We start from the raw sequence: 25817 nt of genomic DNA, 5'->3' as shown, positions 1-25817 counted from the left end.
AGGTGAACAATGACTTGTCATAAAATATATCTTCTGTCCATAATTCTACACTAATATAAGGGTCTATGGGCAGTACAAGGAGGACTGGCATCTCTGGTGTGAGGACTTACTGAGCCCTTTTTAGGGTTGCCCCTCCACCTTTGGTATTCACCTGTCACCTAAATATCTCCCACGGTTCCAGTATGCTCAACTGCTGCACCCTAATAAAGCCATCTCAGCAGGTGGGTTAAACCAGGTTGAGGCTAACAGACAGATCTCAGACCTCCTGATGAGTTAAGGAGGATACCTACCCTCAAGACTTCTGGTGGAATGGGAAGATGAGATCAATCTGTTCCAACAGTCATGAAGGTGCCTGAAGCAGGCTCTGTGGATCTCTAAGAGCTTAGTCATATAAGGAAGACTCTGAGGTCATCCACTGCATCCTAGCCTATCACCAGTCATTCTGACTTTTGTCTTAACATATGTCAAGACAGCACCCTGTAATATCACTGATTCTCTTCAAAATAAAGGACAAACAAAACTAGAATTGTGCCTACATTTCAATAACTGAAAGATGACATTGACTTCTTAGGTTAAGAAAACAAACCTAGAAGAAATGAGCTTTCAATTACCAAGGACTTTATTTTTTATTCAGAGAAAAGTTACTATGTTACAGAAAACAAAATTCTTCTCTGTGTTGAATAGAGTACTATTCCTAGTTATATTTTCCTCTAGAAAAAAAGAAATTTGTTTTGTTTCCCTAGTCCCTAGGACCATCTTTAGGATTCCATTCACATTTAGGGTCTTCCTTGGTTTGAGGTGCTGAATAATTCACCATGTAATCTGTCTTTTCTGTAGTGCAAGTTTTGTATGGAGGTGGAATCAGCTCAGGTTGATGTCCAGGGAAATAGTGTGGCTCTTTTTTAAACCCTGCAGAGAAAGTTAGAAAATGAAAAATTGATATCACTTAACAGGGATTGTCTTATTAAGAATACTAGATGATATTTACTTCATTATTAAATATTTTACATACATTATTTTTGCTTGATATTCTCAATAACTGAGTTAGGTAAAAGCAGATTGCATTCTTACCATTTTATAGATGAGAACATTCAAACTTAGAGAGGGTAAAGTTATTTGCTTCATGGTCACACTGTCAAAATTGAGATTCAAGCTCAGATCTCTCTCAACACTAAATTCAGCACATTTTCCATTATATTATGCTGCAATTAGGTCTGTTCACATAGAGGAAAGTTATTTTTTTCCAATAAAAAGAAACAAAAACTGCAGGGATAGAATAAGGTTTCCACAGTAATTCAATAGGGGAGGAAAGCCTATATAATAGGCTGGAAGAATCCTGGGGAGCTATAGAAAGAAGGATTTTGGCAGAGCCAAGATGGTGTGAGGGCAGAAATTCCCAGAAACTCATTTTCCCAAAACCTTCAAAAGCTGTCAATATGACTCTAGCCAAAATTTAGAGGGGGGCAGAACCCAGAGAAAGACAGAGTGATATCATTTCCCAGTTCAAGACTATTTAGAAGATCCATAGGAAAGGTCTGTTTCACCAGGACAGGGGATTAGAAGGAGCTGCAGAGCAGCTGCACTGCAGCGCAGCTGGGCTGGAGCAACCTTGCTCCAGTCTTCAAGGAACAGCCAGCGAGGCACCTGGGCCCCTGGGTCATGGCAGAGGGGGTGGTGTTCCAGACCTCTTGGCCAGGTATCACCTGGGCTAGCTCAAAGGTGTGGTGAGAGAACTCTGGGGCACCAGAATGAGCTCAGAGTGCTGGCCTTAGAGCAGGTGTCAGAGCAGTCCTGCAGTGAGACCCTATAGCAGGAATCAGGAAAGCCACCCAGCACTTTAAGAGTGCCCAGCCCACAGATGATAAGGTTTTTTTTTGCTTAAGAGGTTTTTCTGCTGTCTCTGGGGCAAGACTCTGCGATCCACTGAGATCCAGGTCACAGTCTGGGCCCCCCATACTACCATAGAGGAGCAAGGACCCTCCTCACAGCTCTAGGGAAGAGGGAAGGGCCTGTGGTCATCCACATACCAGAGCATAGGCCAAGAGAGCAGTCAGAGCCTCCCATAAGACCTTAGAGGAATTAAGGTCCCTGTGAACCTCTGGCCCTTCCCCAACCCCCCCCCCCCCCAGAGCCTTGGAAGTGTGGTAAATCAGTCATAGGCTGAGGAAATGAGAAAACAACAGAAAAAGACGAATCTGACTTTAGAAAATTACTTTGGTTCAAATGGAAGATCAAAATACACACTCAGAAGATGACAAAGTTGAAGCTTCTGTATCCAAAGTCTCCAAGAGAAATAGGAAATGGGCTCAGGCAAAAGAAGAACTCAAAAAAAGACTTTGAAAAACAAGTAGGGGAGCTAGGGGAAAAACTGGGAAGAGAAATGAGAATGATGCAGGTAAGTCATGAAATATGGATTATGGAGGGAAAACATTAAATACTCATTTGAAATAGGCTTAATAACTTAATAACTAGGAACAGTATTTACTACCCCATCCCAACCCTGTTCTCTACCTTAAAGCACCTACTTTGGGGTTGAGGTAACTTCTTATTGTAGCTGGCAGCAAAAGTTGTTTCAAAATAGTGGCCAAACTAGAGAGGAAAACAGAGGAATTGCAGTAAAAATTATACAGCAAAGTTTGAAAGAATTGAAACCTCTATAGCATTTGAAAGTTACAGAGCTTGCCTTGGCTTACAAAGTCTATGTATTCAGTATTGTTATGGGGGGGGGATCTACCCTCATTCTAGAAGGTTTTTGCAGTAACTCAGTAAGGGAGACTACTATTCATACCATAGGAGTGAATAGTATTGAGACAATGAGTAGATAGGCTTAAAGTCCTACTTAGCTGGATGAAGAATTGTATGGCATCTTCTATCCTTTATCAAATGGAAAGGTAACATTCAATTTGATTGGGGAGTGGTAGGATTATAAAAGGGTCATATATAAGAAAGGAAGGAAGGAAGGAAGGAAGGAAGGAAGGAAGGAAGAAAGAAAGGAAGAAAGAAAGAAAGAAAGATAGATAGATAGAAAGAAAGAAAGAAAAGGAAAGAAAAGGAAGGAGGATTACCTGGGAAGGCAGAGGTTGTGGTTGTACAAGCTTCTCAAGGTCATACCTTTCCTGGTTCCAATTGCCTATTAAGGTACGGTTGGAGTAATTGTTTTCATTGGTCGTACATCTCCAACCATATTGGAAAAACTTGGACATAGCATTCCAATCTGTCCATACTTCACCATGGCCATCTGCATGCATTAGACAGCCATATTGTGGATTTGTGAAAAAGCAAGAAAAGGATAAATTCTGAGGAAAGGCAGGAAAAGGAAATTATTGCATAAACCAGGTAACAGAATTCCATTTCTTCTCCATCTGTTCTATACACCAAAATATAACACATTTCTTGGAAAGATAGTAAATCCACCCAAGGTCCAGGCTTATGCCAAGGTTTGCTGCAGTTTATTTTTAGGCAGTTACATTTTCACTCCTGACATAACATATCCCAGTAGCTCTACTGGTCCTCACACCCAGTAAAAAGTGGATACCAATTAGATGAGATGATTGTTTTGGAGAGGGTTCTAATTAATCTTAGGTGCTCGGAAATTCAAAATAGAGTTAACTCATACAGCCTTTGCTTAAAAAAATTATATCAAGCCTATATTTTTATATCTTTACAACCTCTACTCATTATCCCTAGTTCTCTTCCTCTCTCCTAACTCCAAGCCAAGAAGAATAAATATATTTCCTCTTTCATTTAACAACCCTTTTGATACTTGATGACAGCTATCATGTTCTCTTTATATCTGATCACCCCCAGTTCAGACCCCAGGTTCATAAAAAAAAAAATACCTCATTTAAGGGACAGTTAGTCAAGCTACATTGTAATAACTCCTTTGGAATGTTTTCATTAGGCCAAATGAAGACTTGAGTTTTGTTTTCCATGTTTCTCCTGGGATTGGCAGGTTACCAATCTAGATTTTGGGATTTCAACTCAAGGCAAATGAGGGTCTTCATCCTACCTATCCTGAAGGATTATCTGTGCCCATGATGAAGAGGCCAATACCTTAGCCAGAGCTACTAGTACAAGCAGATCATTGATCCCTCTTTGTGAAGTTTGCTGTTCTGATATCACCAGGTACCAGGACAACTATAATGAGCAGTGAACCAAAAGTTCAAACTCTAACTTCCTACCCTTAGTCCTGTGGTGGTTGAGTGGTGAACAGACCTCTGGTAGATCAGACGATCAAATGATTTAGAGGGTCATCTAATCCCATTCAACCAAATGGGTCTTTATTATGTGCCTGCTATATATGTGAAAAGTACTGTCCAAAGAGCTGAAGCTATAGACAAATTTTTTTTAAAAGTCTCTGCTCTCTCACTCAAAGGGAACAAAAATGTGTATACCCTTTGATCCAGCAATACCACTACTGGGATACCCTGGAGATATCATGAAAAGGGGTAAAAACATCACTTATACAAAAATATTCATAGCAGCCCTGTTTGTGGTGGCAAAGAATTGGAAGTTAAGTGAATGTCCTTCAATTGGGGAATGGCTTAACAAACTATGGTTCTATGTTTGTGATGGAACACTATTAGAAACCAGGAGGGATGGGAATTCAGGGAAGCCTGGAGGGATTTGCATGAACTGATGCTGAATGAGATGAGCAGAACCAGAAAAAAACATTGTGCACGCTAGCGGCAACATGGGGATGATGATCCATCTTGATGGACTCACTCATTCCATCAGTGCAACAATCAGGGACAATTTGGGGCTCTCTGCAATGGAGAATACCATCTGTATCCAGAGAAACAACTGTGGAGTTTGAACAAAGACCAAAGACTATTACCTTTATCTTTTTATGTAATTTTGCTACATCTTATACTTTATTTTTCTTCCTTAAGGATATGATTTTTCTCATATTCAACTGAGATCAATGTATACCATGGAAACAATGTAAAGACTAATAGACTGCCTTCCGTGGTGGTGGGGGGAAGCAGGATTAGGGGGAAAATTGTAAAACTCAAAATAAATAAAATCTTTCTAAAAAGTCTCTGCTCTCAAGGAGCTTACATCCTCTGGGGAAAAAGCAGTACACAACGTAGTAAATACTAAGGATTTACGAGGTTAGACCATGTAATTTTTTTTTTCTTTTTTAGTTTTTGCGAGGCAATGGGGTGAAGCGGCTTGCCCAAGGCCCCACAGCTGGGTCATTATAAAGTGTCTGCGGCCGGATCTGTACTCAGGTGCTCCGGACTGCAGGGTGCTCTATCCACCGCGCCACCCAGCCGCCCCTAGACCATGTAATCTCAAAAGGGAGGTGCTCCCAGCTGGCTGGATTCCATCCCGCATGCCTGAGGCCCAGGCCCGGGATGCCCTGCGGGGCTGAGGCTGGGCGCATCCTGCGGGCAAGCGGGAGATGGCAGAGCCGGGCCGGCCTTGTGCCGAAGGCCCAGGCTGAGGGGCCGTTCCGGTCCGTAGCGGCAAGGGCGCTGGATCTGGAACTCGGAGGGCCCGCCCTGCCGCTGCCTACCTGGAGGCCTTGGGCCCGCAAGGCACTCGGCTTCCCGGGGTCCCCAGAACGAGGGGTCTTTTCCGAACATGAATTTAAGAGGGGCCCCAGGGGAGGGGTGGCCGACGGGGACGCGGGTCTAGGACGGGACCCCAGCCAGGCTCCCGCAGGGCAGATTGTGACGTCAAAGGGGTGAGGAGCAACCAGCCTGTGCTGGGTCGGTCGGGGGAAGAAGGCTTTTTTTTTTACCTTCGGGGGGCTCCTCCAATTTGCAGTCATCTTAATCACCACCGCCACGTGTTCAGCTGACTAACTACCGGTTGTCAAGGCGATCCGGCGCTGTGGCGCGTCACCATTGGGCGACCGGGGAGGAAGGGGAGGTGACGGATGACGTGATTGCTCTGGGACGGGCGGACGGAAGCGAGCTGAGGTATCATGGTCGCTCGCCGCCTCCTCCTGGTTGGGGAGGGAAATTTCTCCTTCGCCGCCGCTTTGAGCGAGGCCCAGGGGCCCGATACTAGCCTCGTCGCCACCTGTCCCCAGGAACTCACGGCCCTGGCGGGGGACCCGGGAGTCCAGGAGAACCTACGGCGCCTGCGCGAGCGAGGTAGCGAAGCCCCGCCCTTCCCCCATGCCCCGCCCTCACAACCCTGGGTGAAGTCCCGCCTCCGTTGCCCGGGGTCTCTCTCTGCTCTTCCGGGCTCCCTTCCCCCTCCCTGATCCTCACCCAGGCTTGTCCTTTTCCCCCCGTCAAATGGGACTGAGGCGTGACCCCCTGCGTGACCCCCGCGTGACCCTCGCGTGACCCTCGCCCTCTTCCCCCGCCCCAGGCGCGGAGGTGCGCTTCGGGCTGGACTGCACCCAGCTGGGCGCGGCCTTTGGCGCCGGCTGCCAGTTTGATCGCATCTGCTTCAACTTCCCGCACCGCGGGCGCAAGGCCGGAGTGGCCAAGAACAGGGAGCTCCTGGCCAAGTTCTTCCGGAGGTGAGGCGGGGCGCGGGGGCGGGGGGCGGGGCAGAGCGCGGGGCGGGGCGGGGCGGAGAGCGGCGGGGGCGGGCCGCAGAACGCGTGGGAGCGCGTGTGGACACAGTCTGCGCATGTGCGCGTGTAGTACATACACACTTAATGCAGGGTGGAAGGTGACCTCACCCACCCGGGAAAGGGGCGGTTACCTTTTTGGTGATCTTTGAAGAGACCTTGACACAATGCCATCTGAGGACTTGTTATCTCTTCCTGGACTTTAGTGCTGATGCGTGTCCTTCCTTCTTTTGTTCCCCCTTCATTCTTTTTTTTTTAGTTTTTGCCAGGCAATGGGGTGAAGTGACTTGCCCAAGGCCACACAGCTAGATAATCATTAAATGCCCGAGGTAGAATTTGAACTCAGGTGCACCTGACTCCAGGGCCGGTGCTCTATCCGCTGTGCCCCCTAGCTGCCCCCATTCTTGGACTTTTGACAGTACTCAGATTTTATGCCTCAGTCACCTTTGCCACTAGGTGAGAAATCAAGGTTGGTGGGTGTCTCCCTACTAAGTTAATGACAAACCCAGGAGGACAATGATCAGGATGCTGGGGGACTAGTCCTGCCCTTGTGAAGCTTAAAATTCAGGGCAGCTGGATGGTGCGGTTGACAGAGCACTGGCCTTGGAGCGAGGAGAAGAGCCGGAGTTCGAGTCCGGACTCAGATGCTTGACATAAACTGTGTGACCTTGGACAAGTCACTTAACCCTGATTGCCTCCCATCCAGGGCCATCTCCAGTTGTCCAGGCTCATATCTGGCCACTGGGCCTAGATGTCTCTGGAGGAGAAGGGGAGGCTGGTGACTTAGGACAGCCTCCCCTCACTCAAATCCAATTCATGGGCTTGTCATGGCATCACCTCCCCTTTTTCAAGAATGAAGGAAAAGGGACGGCTACAAACTTAAACAAACTTAAAAAAAAAGTCCAAGAATGTAGTTGAGATTTATTATACTTAGACACTATATGTGTGTATGTATATGTATATATAATATATATTATATGTATATATAACCACATAATGCTACCTGTCCACCCAATTTGACTTGTGCAATGCTATTTCTGTTGTGTTTTCTGTGTATGTCTATATGTATGTATGTCTATATGTGTATTTTATGTATATGTATATTTCTTTTCCATGGTCACACTTTATGGTGTAGAGCAAGTGATAAAATTTGTAGTAAAAAAATTTGTGGTAAATTACTTATGGGAAACCAGCCTGGAAAGAGAAGAGCATGAGAAAGACTGTTCAGTAAAACAGTACCTTAGAGGTCAAAATTAAGTTGAGCATTGGAATATATATTTAGAGTTGGAAGGAGACCTTAGAGATCATTTAGTTCCAACCCTTTCATTTTACAGTTAAGGACCCAGCCTCAGATGAATTAAGTGATTTGCTCCAAGTAATAATTAGTGTTAGATATTTCCTTAAAGGAAACATTGAATTTGGTATGTGTAGTCTAAGGGGAGAATATTCAGGTAGAGAGGAATTCCAGAACAATGACATATTTAAGAGATTCAACTTCTGTAATCCTGCTCTAGAGATTAATAGTATAGTATAGCATTTTAAGTGATACTTTGTATAGGTCAACTGTTAGAGAAGGAAAAAGAATACTTGGTTTAAATGATTAGGAAAACAAAAACTCTGTTCACACTTTACAGCAGTCTTGCATACATTGGTCCTTCCAGTACAAATATAATACTTCTGTTTGAAAAATAATTCGTGGGTACTTCTAAACAGATTGTGATTTTATTTTCATTTTCATTTACTTGTAGCCAGATTTCTTAAAAGTTTAGTCCTTAAAAAGCAGTCTTAAAATCTGGATATGTTGGTGGCACTCATGATTATTTCTAATTGCTATTGAGGAATGGGCTCTTTTTTTTCCTGTAGCTGTGCTGATGTCCTTGCAGAAAGAGGGGAAGTCCATGTGGCATTGTGCCGGGGACAAGGTGGAACTCCTGCTGATTGTCCCAGGAGAGAATGGCACAATAGCTGGCAAATAGTGGCTATGGCAGCTGGAGGAGGATTCATCTTGAGTAATGTTCATCCTTTCAATGCTGATGCTGTGCCAGGGTACAAGTGCACTGGATACAGGTAATGCATAATAGTGACACTCAAGCTTTATTCTCTCAGCTCTGAGTTAAAAACTGAGCCATAGCATTTTCTCATTTTAGTTTCTTAGGAAAGCTTATTCCCATTTGCTATTATATTCAATATATACTTAGGATCTTGTGTTTTGCCAGGAGTCAGAACAAGTCCTTCCATGTGGAAGGTGCTTTGAATCATGTCTTCACCCGGAGCTTACCTTTTGAAGAAACCCAGCCCGTGATCTGCAGAGTTAGACTGGATGACCATTGGCTTTCCTTTTCTGTGCCAGAAGCACTGGTAGGGAAGATAAACAGGTAATCTCTTATTTTCAGGAAATATCCTCCATCTCAGAAGTACACTAATTAACTTGACAGAAGCTCTGTATCCTACAAGTGCTAAATGATTAATGATAATAATGATCTCTATAAAACTGTCAATATGTTATTCCCTAGATTCTCAGTAATTACAATTGCTTCATTTTTTTGACTTTATCCCAGATAAAGTAGTAATTGGGGATCCGAATGAGTGCATTTTTGTTTTTAATAGAAGATAGGGATAGAAACTACACCTGTGATTTCACTGATACACGAATTGCCAGATAAGGAATCCCCCTCTTCTGTGCTGGTTGGCAAATTCGCTGCAACATACTGCCTTAGAGAATTGTCTAAGGTGCTGAAAGGTTCATTGATTTATTCAAAATCACACAGCCATTATGTGTCAAAGATAGGTTTTGGGCCCAGGTCTTCCTGACTTTTAGTCTGGTTCTCTAGTCATCGCATCATGCTGTTTCAAAATAGAAAATTTCTTTTATTTCTTAATCTTATAGTTAACTTCTCTTGCTTATTTGTTATTTGTAATTTTAATTTTACCTCAAGGTAGTATTTTTTTTAGTTAGAAGAATGATTTCTCTTTTATATTAAATAGGGGTTTTCTTGAAACAAATTCAAGTCATCCTGTCAGGACCATCAATGAAAAGCTGATTGCTGAACTGGGTAAAACTTTTTCCCTTCAGAGACTGAAATGCCCCTCTCTTTTGCTTCCTGAGAAAGGCTGTGATGGTCATATTGCCCGGAGTGCTGACTCTCCCTCAACTCCCTTTTGGATCATTCCCCAAGAAGAGAAAATGTCACATTCTGAGCTGTTGACTGGTGAAGCCACATATGATATGGAGGAGTTTCTGCTGTCATTTTCAAGATTGCATCTTCAAAAAGACCCTGATTGGATTGGGGAACAAGAGACCCAGAAGAGAGTTCAAAGCCCAACAAAGTTCTACCTCAGACCTCCCCTCCTGCTCTATGCCCAGACTGTTATCCAAGAGCCAGACTTCCTCCCAGGGTCCCTGCACATCCTCAGTGGTCCTGTTTTTAGGAAATGCCTTATTTCACCTTTCATGCTGCCAGCATTTCATGAGACTTTATTTATTTATGGCTTTAATAAAAAAACAAGTGATTGCTGTCTACAGTTGTTCTTGGAACACCTGAAATGCTCTCTGCATAGCCTTCTTTCACAGAGATTGCCAGATGGCCCTGAACTGAGCAGCTCTCTGACATTTAAGCCTCAGAAAAATAAAAAAGATTATATGATTTGTGTGAAGCCTCACAGTTTTGGACCAGATGAAATTGTGGGTCTTGTTATTGGGTCTGTCGTAACATCTGCTCCAAGCCAGCTATACAAAGATTTGGATTTTGTATTTGTATCTGTGAATCTGGACCTTTTAGTCATGTTGATATGGGGGATCTCTGACTGGAGAATTTTATGGACCTTCGACCAACGTTTTCTAGATCATTTTGTCTCTGGAAAAATAGAACCCTTTAAGACTTTTTCCCTTTATCCTCCATCTTATGTTCATGATGTTAGCTTTTGGATAGATGAGGAGAGAGGATTTGATGAAGTAGAATTTCACACTGTGGCTCGAGCTGTGTCCCAGGAGATGATCACATCCATCCAGCTTCGTAATCGCTTCCAGCACCCTCAAACTGGACGAGTCAGCCTTTGCTATAGACTGACCTACCAGACTTGCGACAGAGCTCTAAGTCACCAGCAGGCGATAATGATTCAAAACCGTTTTAGGAATGAGATCCAGCGGTGTTTATGTGTGACAGTGAGGTAGCTTTGGGGAATGATGTCATTTTCTTCATGTGTCTTCTTTCTTTGTCAAAAACTGTTTCTGGGGGCGGCTAGGTGGCACAGTGAATAAAGCACCGGCCCTACAGTCAGGAGGACCTGAGTTCAAATCCGGTCTCAGACACTTAATAATGAACTAGCTGTGTGGCCTTGGGCAAGCCACTTAACCCCATTGCCTTGCAAAAACAAAAAAAACAAAAAAAACCTGTTTCTGACAGCGCTTAGTTTGCTGAACCACATTCTGGTTTCTGTCTCTACCATGTGATTGAAATTGCAGTCTTTTTGTACTGCTGACCACTCCCTCTCCTAAACTCTGTCTCTGTTTCTCTGATGTTGCTTTCTCCTGGTTCTACTGTTCTTCAGTTTCTTTTCAATCTCTTTTGTAGCAAAATCATGTCCTATTCTGTTTGTATACTCCCCAGCCCTATTTGGGAGCTTCTTTTTCTTCTCTTTAAACATTCTTTCTTAATGATTCCATTAACCCTTGTAGTTCATTTATAATCTCTTTGTCAGTGACTCAAAAATTTATATATATCATCTTTTCCTGAACCTGCTCTACCAACTACCTGCTGAAAATGTTCATCTCCATGTTCCATAGGCACCTCAAATTCAGCATTTCTAAATTAGAACTCATTTCTCCCCCCAAAAACTTCGCCCTTCTTCCAAAAAATCCCTATTCCCCCCCCACTACCATCATGTTTTATTTTTCTCAAAGAATAGGTTAGCTCTATTTTAAAAGTATATCTTCATTGATAATTTGTTATATCATATTTTAAAAATATATCATCATTGATAATTTGTTATATCACAGAATTTTCCCCAGTATCCTACCATATACCTCTCTCAGAGTCATCCATGTAACAGTTTTTTTTATAAAGGAAAAAGGAAGAAAAATTCAACAAAATTAAGACATTAAAAAAGTTTGAAAATATATGCAATGAACTATACTTGTAATAAAAGGAGTAAGATGAAAATGTCTTATTTATCTTCTTTGGAGCCATACTTATTCTTTTTAATTTTGCAGCAATCACTTTTGATTGTCTTATGATTGTCCTTTCAATTTATATTGTTGTGGTCAAGTAATTTTTTTCTTTGGCTCTGCTTCATGCTGCATCAAATTGTGTTTTTCTATATTTTTCAGTATTCATATTTGTTTTTCCCTACTGTACAATTATGTATTTGCTTGGCCGTTTCTCATTTGTTGGGGCATCTACTTTGCTACCACAAAAAGTGCTGTTATAAATACTTTATTATATATTGGAATTTTCTTATCAGTGAAGTTACTTTATTTGTGTGATTCCAAATTGCTTTCCAAAATGGTTCTGTTCACCAACAGTGAACTAGTTAGTTTGTTTGTCTTCCCACAATTTATCTAACAATATTCATTCTCATGTCATATTTTGTCACATTTTTTGGACATATTACCCAATTTGCTGATTATGACCAAAATCCATATCTTCTTTCCATCCATCCAGTTTTACAACTTTTCCAAGTTATTGGCTTTTGAGTCATTCTAAGTCATTCTAATTCTTCAGTCTTTCTCTTCCACAAGTCAAGTCAATTATTTATTAAATGCATGGATTATATCAGACATTGGGCTAAGGGTTAGGGATATAAAGAAAGGTAGTCAGTTGACATGTCTATTCTACAAAATCACTAGCATCTGTGAACTTCTCTATGAGACACAGAATAGATGAGAAAAGTTGATAATATCCAAGATTATTACATCTTTTACCTAGAAGTGCAGTCAGCTTCTTTACTAGTCTTGTTCTCTAGTCTATTCCTGTCCAATCTAAAGCATAGGTTTGATTGTCACTCATTGCTCAAGAAACTCCAGTAGTTCCTTATTACATTCAGGATAAACGATACTCTTTTGTTTGACTTTCATCATCTAATCAATTTATCTTTCTAGTTAAAATGACTGACTACTGTCACCTATCCAAAACCTTTTCTTTCTCATCTCTTATGTTTTTCCCTCATTCCTGCAGTGTTCAACATCTTCATCTTTACCTCATAGAATTCCTAGCTTTCTTCAAAGAATAACTTAGGTGCCACCCTCTACTGGCAGACTTTGTTGATAACCCTAATTATATTCCTTTTTTTTTTTTTTTTTGCCTCTTCACTGCAGAAAACTATTTACTCTCTCTCTCTCTCTCTGTCTCTGTCTCTCTCTCTCTCTCTCTCTCTATATATATATATATATATGGGTTGGATTGTATGTGGATATGTATAGGTATATGTGTTTTCATAGAATGTTAGCTCTTTTATTTTTGTTTGTGTTATACCTTTCATTTTTTTAACAAAGCTTTTATTTTTTTCAATTGCATGCATAGTTTGCAACATTCATCCTTTTGCAAGCTTTTGAGTTCCATATTTTTCTACCTCCTTCCTTTCCTTCCCCACTCCCCATGGCAATGAACAATCTAAATTGTACATGTACAATTGAGTTTCACGTATTTCCATATTATGTTGTGAAAGATGAATTAGAACTAAGGGGAGAAATACTATAAGAAAGGAAGAAATAATAGAAAAATTTTAAAAAGTGGACATAGTATATTTTGTTCTACCTTCAAACTTCATAGGTTTTCCCCCCCTCTGGATATGAATGACATTTTCCATAATAGGTCTCTCAAGACTGTCACTCTCTGAACTGTTGAGAGGAATTGTATCCATCACAGCTGATCATCTCAAATGTTGCTGTGAACAGTGTTTTTCTGAGTCAACTCATTTCATTCAGCATTAGTTCATACAAATCTTTCCAGGTTTTTCTAAAGTCCTGCCTTTCATGATTTCTTACTTCATTTTACCATCATTTATTCAGCCATTCCCCAAATGATGGGCATTCCCTCAATTTCCAATTCTTTGCCACTACAAAAAAAAAAGTTGTTATATTTTTGTATATGTGGGTCTTTTCCCCCTTGTTTAATGATCACTTTGGGTTATAGACCTAGTAGTGATATTGCTGGATCAAAGGATATACACAGTTTTATTCCCCTTTGGGCATGCTTCCAAACTGCTCTCCAGAATGGTTGAATCATTCCACAACTCTACAGATAGTGCTTGAGTTCCAGTTTTTCCACATCCTCTCCAAAATTGATCATTTTCTTTTTTGTCATTTTAGCCAATCTGAGGTGGTACCTCAGAATTGTTTTATTTGCACTTCTCTAATAAGTAATAATTTGGAGCGTTTAAGAAGATAAAATTGCTTTGTGTTCTGTTCTTTTTTGTTCTGTTCATTTTAAAATGTTTTATTGATTTTTTTAATTTCTAAAACTAGTAACACTCCTGTCTTGTAAAAGTATATGTATATATGTATAAGTATGAAGCCTTCAATATATGTTGTCTTCAGTATTAAAATGTGAGTTCCTTTATAGTAGAGATTGTTAGTTTTTTGTTTGTATCCTTAATGCTTAGCACATGGGGTAAGTACTTCATACCTTTTCACCCATTAATTATTCATTCCATCAATGGGGTATTAAATGCCTTTTCTGCACCAGGGTCTGTGTAAGGCACAGGGATGCAAGACAAAAAAAGGAATGTTCTGTCAATACAGTAGAATATAGATTCTTTTGGGGAGGCAGCATGTACACATATAAGCATACATAAAATATACACTGAATAGGTAAATTTTGGGGTAAGACTCTGAACAGTATTAGAACAGATTCTGTCAAGGAAGTCAGGAGGCAAAATGAAGTTGCAGGTGAACAAAAGGAAGGCTCACAGCTTCTCTTTGGAGACACAAATAAGAGGATTGGTTTTGGTTTACTACAAGTGAAAGCAAGAAACATTTCCTGAGACGTGGCATTGATCTTAATGAGCATCTTCAAAAAAGACCAGTGGGAAAAAACTATTTCCTTCTGGGCTTCCTTCTGATCCTCTACCAAAGAAGTGGGTGGGCTTTTGGGGGCTCTAAATTTCGCACAGGGTACGACTCCTCCGGCACGGGCTAGACAAAGTCAGCAGGACTTGACAATGAATAAGTGAGTGTCGGAGGTGGAGATGCAGACATTTCTTAGAAAGGCCTCCTGACTGCTGTCCAGCTTCTTTAGATGTCAATTTTGACAGCTTCCTTTCCTCGGGCTCCTATTATTCTTAGAACTCACTGCAAAATTGATTTTTAAAACTACATTGAAGGGGCGGCTAGGTGGCGCAGTGGATAGAGCACCGGCCCTGGAGTCAGGAGGACCTGGGTTCAAATGCGACCTCAGACACTTAATAATTACCTAGCTGTGTGGCCTTGGGCCAGCCACTTAACTCCATCTGCCTTGCAAAAACAACAAAAAAAATGCATTGAAGGGCGGCTGGGTGGTGCGGTGGATAGAGCCCAGGCCCCGGAGTCAGGCGGACCTGCTCCTAAGGCGAGGGAACTTCAAACAGGCATTCCGGCCCGGCGGGGTCGCCCAGCCCCCGGGGCCAGGGCCCGGGCCCGGCTTGTCCCGAGTGACTCGAAGCTGCCCGGAGGGGTCCGGGGGCGGGGCCCGTGCTGGGGGGGGGAGATACAGAGGCGGGAGAAGGCACTGGGGGCGGCCCCGGCGCGCGGGTCCCTCGGCGGCCACCGTTCCCCACGCGCCATGGCGTCAGGCGCGCCGTGTGCCTCGGCGCGGCCCCTCGCCTCGCCCGCCCTCGCCATGGCGGCTCGCGGGGCCCGGCAGCGGCTCAAGGCGGGCGGCGGCGGCGGAGACCCGGCCAGGCTGCGGGAGGAGCCCCCCGGCCGCGAGGCGACGCCGGCCCCGGACCCGCGGGCTGAGTACGGCGGGGGCGGGGCCGGGGCCGGGGCCAGGGCCGGGAGGGGCCGCTGGGGCCGGGGCCGGGGCCGGGGCCGGGGCCGGGGCCGGGGCCGGGGCCTGGAGGCTGGGCCGGGGCCGAGGCCGGGAGGGGCCGCTGGGGCCGGGGCCGGGGCCGGGGCCGGGGCCGGGGCCGGGGCCGGGGCCGGGGCCGGGGCCGGGGCCGGGGCCGGGGCCGGGGCCTGGAGGCTGGGCCGGGGCCGAGGCCGGGAGGGGCCGCTGGGGCCGGGGCCGGGGCCTGGAGGGGCCGCTGGGGCCGGGGCCGGGGCCTGGAGGGGCCGCCGAGGCCGGGGCTCTGGCGAAGGCGGGCAGTGCGGGACCCCGAGGCCCAGCGGGGCCCGGCCCCGGCGGTGACAGGCGCCCGCGCAGCCGCAGCTCCCCCGCGGCCCCGGAGCCCCAGCCGGGCTTGAAGCCGCGCGGCACCATGGAAACGGGGGCCGGGGGCTCGGGAGCGCGGCTTCTGCCCGCCGTGGGGGTCCCCGGGGCGGCCCGGGGAGGGCAGGGCCCCGCCGGCACCCCCGAGCCGCGGGCGGCCCAGGCTTTTGTCAGCCCTCCAGACCTGCCAGGGCAGCAGTGCCCTCCCGCCCCGCTCTCTCCGACGGTGACTTCCCCCGCAGGCCGCCCCTTGTCTTCCCTGCCACATCCCTGGGGGTGCCTTCTCTGCCCCCGGGCAGCCCCAGCCTTGGCCCAGACCTCCCTCACCTCCCACCTGGGCTACTCACTCTGCTCTAACCTCCCCGCAACCCCCCCCCCCCCCCCCCCCCGAGGGCTTGCTCACTGAGCTCCAGGTATTCCCTATGACCCCCAACATCCGACGAAAAGCCCTTTATTTGGCATTTTTTAGAACTCCTCATTACCTCAGGTGACAGGTAGTAGGTAGTTCAACTCCAAAACGATGATTTCTGAACACTATTTCAACGTTTGGTTTCATGAACCGGGTCACTTGTGATCACTCAATCTTTGCTTGAACACTTCTACCCATGAGGTCACCTTAAAAAAAGGAATCCATCCTAATTTTGAAAGTGCTTTCTCTTACCGAACCATTTCCCATCCTATGACTTCCAACTATTGTTCCTAATTGTGTCTACTGGACACAAAATAAATGTAATCTTTCTTTTATAAGACAGCCCTTCAGATTTTTGAAGATAGTCTTCATGAAGGGGCACCTAGCCCCGGAGTCAGGAGGACCCGAATTCAAATCGGGCCTCAGACACTTAATAATTACCTAGCTTTTCGGCCTTGGGCAAGCCACTTAACCCTGTTTGCCTTGCAAAACAAACAAACAAACAAAAAGAGTTAGTCTTCTTGTCTCATTTTAACTATTACATGCTTCAGGTCAAAAGCCCCCAGTTCCTCATATACTGTGATTTTTGATTCCTTGACCAACCTATCATCCTTCTCTAGTTCATCAATGTCCCTCTTAGCAGAGGAACTAAATAAAATATATTCCTGATTTATGAACAATCTTTTCTACATAGGAACATATTTAAAACTGTAAGGGACCTTTGAGGCTATTGTAGTCTAGTATTTAATTAGTTTTATTGGATGCTGTGTCACACTATTAACTGAATAAACTTGCAATCAGTTGAAACATCTTTTTTCCACATGAACTGCTGATATCATTTGCTATGTGGAAGATAATGCTGGATTTGGAATTAAGAGGCTAGATTTGGAATCCCAGCCCTGCTTCTTGATTTTTTTTCACAGGGGTGGGAGTAAGATCACTTGTAAACCTTAAAGAACAATTTAAAGATGTGTTATTAATACTAAGCCAGATCTTGCTGCTATACTAGCATGCTGAATTTTTTTGAACTCAGATTTCCAAGAAACAATTTTCTTTTCCAAATCTTAATTCATTGGAATTGCAGCTGTTGGTTTGTCTCTAAATTAAATACTGAAACTAGGAAGTAAAAGAATTGAGGTCCTAATTTTGATTTTACATGTTCTACTTCAAAAGAGCAAAAAAGGTTTTGAAGTTTTTGTTTTGTTTTATTTTGTCTCTTTTTTTACATTTTCCTTAACATTTTTGTTTAAAATTTGGAGTTCCAAATTCTGCCCCTCCATCCTCTTCCATCTCCCTGAGATGGTGAGCAATCAGATAAATATATATATATATGTATATATATATATATATATATATATATATACACATACATATATATATACATATATATACATATATACATATATATGTATATATAGTATATATGTGTGTGTATATATATATGTATATATGAAATGCATGTGCAATTATGTAAAACATTTCCATATTAGTTATTTTGTACAAGACCCCTGAATGAAAGAAAAAAAGTGAAAAATAGCATGCTTCAGTCTATCTTCAATATCAGTTCTCTCTCTGGAGGCAGATAGTAAGCTTCACCATTAGTCCATTGGAATTGTCTAGGATCATTGTATTGCAGAAAATGTCTTGTCTTTTGTAATAATGTAGTGTTTGTTGCATTTTTGCTTTCCTTTCCCTTCCCTCCTGCTAGTTTTATTCCCATCCTACTAGCTCCTTCCTGATACCTATCCTTTGCCCCTGGGTAGGCCTTCCGGGAGTAAAGCAGGACAAGTCTGGGCACCAGAGGGGTCCACTGCTTTCAAGTGCTTGATCTCAGCTCGCTTCTGCGCAGCTCTCCTGAGCAACATTTCTGACTGTGATGAAACATTCAACTACTGGGAACCAGTAAGTTATTTCTTGGCCTTTAAAATAACTTCGAAGAATATTTTGGGTGTTTGTGTATGTTTCTGTGTTCTTTTTTTGTTTTTGTTTGTTTTTTTGCAAGGCAATGGGGTTAAGTGACTTGCCCGAGGTCACACAGCTAGGCAATTATTAAGTGTCTGAAGCCGGATTTGAACTCAGGTACTCCTGACTCCAGGGCCAGTGCTCTGTCCACTGTGCCACCTACCCGCCCCTGTTTCTATGTTCTTGGTTGACTGCTTAGTACCTTTATTATGAAAAATATTGTTTTACCAAATTATTCAAAATGAAAATGTGATGCAACTATTATGAAAATATTCAGTGAAATGACCCATGAGAAAAAGAATTGAGGCACAAGAGCTAAGACCTGACTAAAAACAAAGGGAAGGAAACCCATGCTGGAGGTTACATGGTTTAAAATTCATTTAGGGATGGATTTTAAAGATATCTTATTTGGAAGACAAGATGGTACTTAAAAAAAAAACAATTGAGATAGCATCAGTAACTATCAACTCTTATGTCTACTTTATTCTTTTACAATATCATAGTCTCATGCATTCATTTAGGGTATCTTTAGTGAAAATATGATCAGGAAACAGATCAGGTTTTTAATAGAAGATTGTAGCAGATGGTATCATCATAGTAACACATCGATTGACAGACAATAATAGCAACGATAATAATTAGCAGTTATAAAGCACCTTGTATGTTTGGTGCTTTATGAATATGATTACATTTGATGCTTTCAACAAGCCAGGGAGTCCATTGCTGCTATTGTCCCCATTTTTCCTCAGAAGATCCTGTGTCCCTGCAGTTGTTTAGTGTTTGTTGCTCACCAAAAAATCATTTTACCTGAAAGAGCAAAGTGAAGTGTTAGATGGGACCAGGAAGACCCAAGTTCAGATCAGACTTTGGACACTTACTCATTGTTTCCTCAAAGTAAAATATAGATAATATGAGCACCTACTACCCAGGGCTGGTGGCAGTATCAAATGAGGTTATGTTTGAAGTGTCCAGTGCAGAGCTTGCTTTTCCCCCTCCCCCCCATCATGCATGTGTTGAGATGGATGCAAATTCTTGATAAATGTCACTTCTGAGATCATTTCTTTCTTTAGTTCTCTTATTACCTATATCAGGTAGTTCATAGAACAGGGGTTTATACTTGTCACCATTTGTCTGTGTTAAGAAGGGTGTTTCTATATGATGATGTTGGTTCTTTGTTGGTCCCTGACACCCCGGAAGGTGATACCATGACAAGCACGTGGATTGGATTTGAGTGGGGGGATGATGCTGTGCTAAATCACCAGTCTCACTTTCTCCTTCAGAGTCTTCTGGGTCCAGTGACCAGATTTGAATCAGGACCACTGGAGATAGCCCTGGATGTGGCAATCAGGAGTAAGTGACCTGCCAAGGTTACACAGCTAGTAAGTTTCTGAGGCTGGATTTGAATTCCCATCTTCTTGACCCAAGTCCAGTGCTCTATCCACTGTACCACCTAGAATTCCTTATGAGTTGTGAAGATTTCTAGATACTGATCTTTGTGCTTGACCCTGAGCTGATTGCCTTGAGCCCTAGAACAGTTGAAGGTCTCCATGTTGAGACTGACCTCTTAACAGAAATGGACCAGCAATTTATGTTAGAAAGAGCAAATGGATGAAGAATACTTTTTGCTCATATGGTGACATATGTTTGGATAGGGAGCCATTAGTCCCTTTGAAGGTTTCTGCAAATGTACAGAGAACATTGCCAAAAAATAAAGAAGTACAGACAAGACTATTTGGGAAATTTCTTAGGGCTTTCAGTGATTCCAAATTACTTTCTGCTGCCAAAGCACATTAAAAAAAAAAAGCATTATTCCAGTGATGTTGTGCTCTGAATGATAGAACACTACAATTTCAGAAAAGTCAAGTTGGTGTGTGCCAATGTTCCATGAGGGAAATGGGCTGTTGCAAAGATGACTTGTGGATATGCATAATGAGAGAGAGAGAGAGGTAGGCTAGTGATGTCTTAACAGACGGGATGCACTGGTAGCCATCAACTGTTGAAAGACCTAGAAAACTCTAATATGTTGGGTAATCCTCTGTGAAGGATTTAGCACTTGGATAATCCTGGGCAAGTGATTGGGAACAGCTCATTGTGGCAATCTGAATGAGGGCTGTTTTTGTGAGTTAGTTTAGATGGCTTTTAAAATGAGGAGTTTTGATTAGTTTCTCTCATTTCCAAATTCAGAGGCAACTTTTGGTACAGAGGATAGAGTGTGGGACCTGGAGTCGGGAAGACCTGAGTTCAAATCCAGTTTCAGAAACTTTCTAGCTGTCTGACTTTGGGCAAGGCATTTAACCTCTGTGTGTTTCAGTTGCTTCAGCTGTAAAATAGGAATTATAAGAGCTGTGAGAATTAAATGAAATATTTGTAAAATTGCTTACTTAGTACAGTGACTGGTAGATAGTAGGCATTTTCTCTTCCCTTTTCCCTTTCTTCCAAATGAGTGATTGTGATGTAAAGGAGAAAACTCCCACATAAATTTAGATATTCAAATGAAATTTACTGAGTGTATTATTTCCAGTTGGCTGTAGATGGGAGGGATCTATCTGGGAGTTGTGTGATGGCCAGAGATGGTTGCTCAGCTTCCTCTTTTGAACATGAAAAGTCCCATCTCCAATGTGGGTATCAATGGACCTTCACTTTTGGGGGATTGTAAGGTGGTGATTTGTGGGGAAATAATGGCAATACTTGTTGACCTCTATTCCAGATGAATGCTTCTGGAATTTTTGAGCATGATAATTGTTTAAAGGGGATGAGGCAAGTTGCATATTTATCTTTGAAGTTATAATTAGGGAGACAGAGAGCACCTTCTTGATTGCTTTTAAGGGTGCAAATACAGCAAGAAGCAATTAAAGTCAAGTTGACACCTGGATAGCAACTGATTACTAAGGGCATGAAACTTTCCAGGAAGTTTTGTCTCTAAATTTCATCACCATTGATAGCAAAATATCATTGGACTAAACATTTGAGAAATCTTCCCTACAGCCCTAGGTGGTCCTAAGTTCCTGCAAAGAACAAAGATGTCAAAATTTATTCCTATTTTGGACTTCACTTTTAACTCTTAAATCTCCTGAACCAATCTACTGCCTCTAAAGCAAGAATTCTTAACTTGAGAACTTGAAAAAAATTATACTTTTATTTCAATAAATTGATTTCTTTGTAATTTTATGTATTTCATACATTTAAAATTATTATTTCGAGAAGCGATCATAGGTTTCATTATCCCTCCTTCAGAGGAATTCTTGACAAAAGAAAGGTTAAGAACCTCTGCTTTAAAGTTTCCATAGATATAGCCAACAGGTTAAAATTCATTCAGGGCTTTTTTTTTTCTTTTATTACTTTGTAGACTAAGATGTCTCTCATCTATGAAATGTGCCTGGGGCTAGAACAGACTCTGGTAGAGTGACTTAACTTCTTTAAGTCTCAGTTTCCTCAACTGCAAAATGGATTCGTGTTTCATAGAATGATTGATTCAAATGAGATAATGTATGTAAAATATTTTGTAAAGCTTACAATACTATGGGCTATTATTGTTATTATTATAGAAAATTATGATTATTATTATCATAGGAATCATAGGCAAAAATTGTGGAAGATGAGAAGATATAAATGTGTTGTGATACATGATGAGTGGTTCTAATCCTCATAATGAGGAAATTACAGGTGCATGAAGTGACACTTTGCATAATAGACTTTTAAGCTTGGAATATGCAATTGCAAGATTCCAGTGTTTTGAATTATGTATCTAGAGGTATAATATTTTTGTTATATTTAATTCTAGGGGGAAAAAGTCCCAGAGAGTGAAAACTTGGTTTATTTGCTACTCAGACAATATTTGAATTGGAACTTCTTGATTCTGATCAATGGGTTGTTAAATTTGTAGTAAGATAACAATAATTTCCACAGTGTAAATAAAAACAATATGGAAAAGAAACAAAACCCTGGTCAAACTCAATGGTCAGGGTTTGAACCATACTTTCATTGTTAAATGATGTATCTTTTGGGGGGTTAACAATACATAAATTTTGTGGTGGCTAGGTGGCGTAGTGGATAAAGCACCGGCCCTGGAGTCAGGAGTACCTGGGTTCAAATCCGGTCCCAGACACTTAATAATTACCTAGCTGTGTGGCCTTGGGCAAGCCACTTAACCCCATTTGCCTTGCAAAAAACCTAAAAAAGAAAAAAAAACAATAGATAAGTTTTTCACAGCCTGCACCTCATATAGGAATTTATTTGGGTGTTTGGGAAGTCTATTGTATCAAAATCAATAATTTAAAAATTTATAGTAAAATAATTTCAAAGGTTTTGGGGGAGATATTCTGTAATCTTAGAGCATTTTGTTATTTCGTAAACCTTCTTCAGTGGTCGTTTGCTCTAGCCTTTGTCTAAAACTACCTTAGCTCTCAAAATTCTGCATAGACTTTCATCTTTATATTATTTTGGAACCTAAAGATATAGAGGTACCAGGAATCTCTTCATATCATTCTTATATCTTAATGAAAATTATTTTTGACTTGTAAAACACTAAATTAATCTCTCTGTTTTGGAATTTTAGATGCACTACCTCGTCTATGGGAATGGATTCCAGACATGGGAATATTCCCCAGCTTATGCGATCCGATCCTATGCTTACTTGTGGCTTCATGCCTTGCCAGCTGCATTCCATGCAAAAGTCCTACAAACTAACAAGGTAAGACCAGGCCTAGCCTAAATTATTTGTTTCTAATAGTCAAAAAAACTGCGTTTTTGTTTTTATTTTTTAACCAAAAATTGAACTCTAAAGCAAAGTTTTAGGTAAGTAGAAATAAGGATTGTAATTCAGTATAGGGGCCTAGGGCTTTGAGGTAAGTGAGTAATGGTGGCATAGATAGTAGTAATATTTAGGGGGAAAACATTCTTACGATAGGAAAGATTAAATGGAATGGAGACTTATTTGGACAGTTGTTCAAATTTGAGGTAAGGCCTAAACCAGGATAGTAGCTTTTTCTTTTTTTTTTTTTTAGGTTTTTGCAAGGCAAATGGGGTTAAGTGGCTTGCCCAAGGCCACACAGCTAGGTAATTATTAAGTGTCTGAGACCAAATTTGAACCCAGGTACTCTTGACTCCAGGGCCGGTGCTTTATCCACTATGCCACCTAGCCATCCCTGGATATACTTTATAACTGTATAACTGTATACCTTTTCTTCCTTCTGATATTCCAATTTTATTGCTTTTATTTATTGAACCTCAATAAAACATCCATCAATCAATAAACATTTATTGCTGGCTACTAATCACTGTTTGTTAAATAATGAATATGAAGAGTCATGTCTTTTTTAGTACATCTTGAAATAAATCTTTTATGTTAAAAACACACAATGTGGAAAGAGCAGTGGGATGTCCTCAAAGAGTTTGTTTGCATTTAGTTAACCTTCTTTGGTTTTCAACTCAGCAAATCTAAAACTGAATTAATTATCTTCTATATTCAAACTCACATTTTTCACAGTTTCTGACACTTTCTTTCTCAGATATTTCATAGTTCCCAGAACTCTTTACATTAAAAAAATTTCCTTGAAATTCTGTTTATGCCAGGAAATATCTGAAGCCAGTTTTCATGTTTCTCAAAAGACTTCTTTTCAGGGTAAACATACCAAGTGTCTTTAATAGATCTTTATATGTTACATTCTCTAGTCCTGTCTCCATCCTTAGAACAATCATATTATCCAGAACTAATGATATCAATTTACATGAATCTCCTTAAAAAACAAATCCACCATACTACAATACAAAAAAATACACATTTTTGGATCAGTTTTATTTATAGAATCTTGGAATATCAATCAAAAGAAATCTCAAGTTAACTTTTCATCTGAGGGAAGTTTTCTTCATCTTTGACCTTATTTACCTCTCTGCAATATTTGCCCTTTTGTTTTTTTGGCAAGGCAATGGGGTTAAATGACTTGCCCAAGGCCACACAGCTAGGTAATTATTAAGCGTCTGAGGCTGGATTTGAACCCAGGCACTCCTGACTCCGGGGCCGATGCTCTATCCACTGCGCCACCTAGCTGCCCCACTATTTACTCTTCTGTTGTTTTTTCTAGTTCTGGCCTTTGGGGTTCAGTAGAATAAGGATATTCTTTCTTCTAGCTGATAGTCCTTCATATCCTGAACTTAACTTTCATGTTCCCATAAACCTTCTTCTTCTTCTGAGCATCCCAGTTTCTTCATGAAACTTAAATGGACCAGAGTAGTGTAGCACTTTTATCTCCCTTGTTTGGGACTTAATGTAGACTAAGATTATACCGAGGAAGCTAGTTGTCTCTCTGAATAGAATTGGGAAGATTTGAGTTCAAATCCAGCTTCAGACACCTACTAGCTGTGTGACCCTGGAAGGCCATTAACATCTGCTTGCCACAATTGCAGCATTTATTAAATGAACTTGATAAGGAAATGGAAAACTACCTGTCTTTGCCAAGAAAGGACAAACCACTCTAATATCTTTGCCCCATGGACAGCTTTAGAGTGCAGTGGAGTCCCAAAGAGTCAGACATGACTGAACAACAAGATTACATTAGTATTTTTTGGCTATGGGGTCACACTTTTGACTCGGGCCACTTAAAAACTTCTTCATTTTTTTCATTTGTACTATTTTAGCTAGGGCCTTCTCTAACCTGTCCTTATGCTGTTGATTTTTTTTAGCCCAGATGTATAGGATTTTACTTTTCTCCTAATTAAATTTCCTCTTAATGGAATCATTGGGTTATAGATCCAGAGCGAAAGGGAAACTTAAAAGTAATAAGTCAGGGCAGCTAGGTGGCGCAGTGGATAAAGCACCGGCCCTGGAATCAGGAGTACCTGGGTTCAAATCCGGTCTCAGACACTTAGTAATTGCCTAGCTGTGTGGCCTTGGGCAAGCCACTTGGCCACATTTGCCTTGCAAAAAAAAAAAAGGTAAAAAATCCCTCAAGTCTGCCTTAAACATCATCTTCTTCTCCAGCTGAGATCATTGTTCACCTTCAGTTGACAGCAGGGATGAAAATGAAATCTGTTATCCTCTGGTCTTCTATTTCTGATCAAGAAGCATGTTAGACTGCTCCCAAAGTCATCTGTGTTCTTTCTGGTACTATCATTTATCTCTTGGCAAGCTCTTGACAAGTTTCAAGACAAGTTTCAAGATTTTCCTTTTTGTACCAGATATAGCTTCAGAAGACCCTGACTATCATCATTCATATTTATTCTACTTAGAACCACTCAGAAGGCCTTCACCAAGATTCTGCCATCCATCATGTGCCACCTACCTTCTCTTCTTCTGTTTACTCTCATGGCAGTACCTATGCATCCATATCATCCTTCCTTGGGACCCAGGGAGGGTTTCCTCTTCATAGAATGCTGCCTTGCCTTCTCTGGGAAGAACATCATGATTTTAAACTGTTCTGAAGAAACACTATGGTCTCTTCCCCTCTTTTCTGTGGCAAATTCTTCTATTCTATAAATCTCTAATTCTTTTTGCTTTTTCCTCCAGAATATTTCTTCTATTCTTTCAAGGAACTCTTAGTTTTTCCCCAAAACTTTGAGAATAGAGATG

General features: G+C 41.8%; 3 protein-coding genes across 13 annotated transcripts in view; 2 read left to right on the top strand and 1 right to left on the bottom strand.

The window, feature by feature from the left end:
• Positions 1-601: 601 nt before the first annotated feature.
• Positions 602-6123, bottom strand: CFAP68 (cilia and flagella associated protein 68). Of its 3 annotated transcripts, none has more exons than XM_074216663.1 (4): positions 5750-6123; positions 3066-3296; positions 2526-2589; positions 602-909 (listed from the first exon to the last, which is right to left on the bottom strand). In XM_074216663.1, exons 1-4 carry the CDS (start codon positions 5777-5779, stop codon positions 740-742), a joined length of 495 nt encoding a protein of 164 aa, XP_074072764.1. In that variant the 5' UTR covers positions 5780-6123; the 3' UTR covers positions 602-739. The 3 variants fall into 3 exon arrangements, with proteins under 3 accessions (XP_074072764.1, XP_074072763.1, XP_074072766.1); XM_074216662.1 differs by lacking the exon at positions 5750-6123 and adding an exon at positions 3840-5502; XM_074216665.1 differs by lacking the exon at positions 5750-6123 and adding an exon at positions 3840-5510 and having other exon boundaries at positions 773-909; positions 2512-2589.
• FDXACB1 (ferredoxin-fold anticodon binding domain containing 1) lies at positions 5886-14080 on the top strand. Its single transcript, XM_074216656.1, has 5 exons — positions 5886-6107; positions 6331-6484; positions 8402-8605; positions 8755-8913; positions 9524-14080. Exons 1-5 carry the CDS (start codon positions 5936-5938, stop codon positions 10707-10709), a joined length of 1875 nt encoding a protein of 624 aa, XP_074072757.1. The 5' UTR covers positions 5886-5935; the 3' UTR covers positions 10710-14080.
• Positions 14081-15332: 1252 nt separating this feature from the next.
• The window catches only part of ALG9 (ALG9 alpha-1,2-mannosyltransferase), a 128780-nt gene continuing 118295 nt past the window's right edge, over positions 15333-25817 (top strand). For 7 of the 9 annotated variants that reach the window (XR_012474371.1, XR_012474369.1, XR_012474370.1 and 4 more), the window contains exons 1-3: positions 15334-15470; positions 18055-18193; positions 22809-22943. Coding sequence is in view for 5 of the 9 variants with exons in the window: in XM_074216657.1 (XP_074072758.1) it covers positions 15352-15470; positions 18055-18193; positions 22809-22943 (393 nt within the window). In the remaining 4 variants the exon portion in view is untranslated. Of the gene's footprint in view, positions 15471-18054; positions 18194-22808; positions 22944-25817 lie in introns of all 9 variants that reach the window. The other 2 variants (XM_074216660.1, XM_074216661.1) reach the window with 2 other exon arrangements.

The sequence above is a fragment of the Macrotis lagotis genome, chromosome 1 (genome assembly GCF_037893015.1).
Source record: "Macrotis lagotis isolate mMagLag1 chromosome 1, bilby.v1.9.chrom.fasta, whole genome shotgun sequence".
NCBI classification, from domain to species: domain Eukaryota; kingdom Metazoa; phylum Chordata; class Mammalia; order Peramelemorphia; family Peramelidae; genus Macrotis; species Macrotis lagotis.
This window is presented reverse-complemented; position numbering and strand designations above follow the sequence as displayed.

Excerpts from the sequence above, each read along its gene's own strand:
- CFAP68 (XM_074216662.1), bottom strand. The coding sequence starts at position 3,932 with ATGGAAAACAAAACTCAAGTCTTCATTTGGCCTAATGAAAACATTCCA. Across the intron at positions 3,297-3,839 it reads CTAACTGTCCCTTAAATGAG|AATTTATCCTTTTCTTGCTT; the intron begins GTATTTTTTTTT and ends GCCTTTCCTCAG. Across the intron at positions 2,590-3,065 it reads CACAACCTCTGCCTTCCCAG|TTTGGCCACTATTTTGAAAC; the intron begins GTAATCCTCCTT and ends TTTCCTCTCTAG.
- FDXACB1 (XM_074216656.1), top strand. The coding sequence starts at position 5,936 with ATGGTCGCTCGCCGCCTCCTCCTGGTTGGGGAGGGAAATTTCTCCTTC. Across the intron at positions 8,606-8,754 it reads TACAAGTGCACTGGATACAG|GAGTCAGAACAAGTCCTTCC; the intron begins GTAATGCATAAT and ends GTGTTTTGCCAG. Across the intron at positions 8,914-9,523 it reads CTGGTAGGGAAGATAAACAG|GGGTTTTCTTGAAACAAATT; the intron begins GTAATCTCTTAT and ends TATATTAAATAG.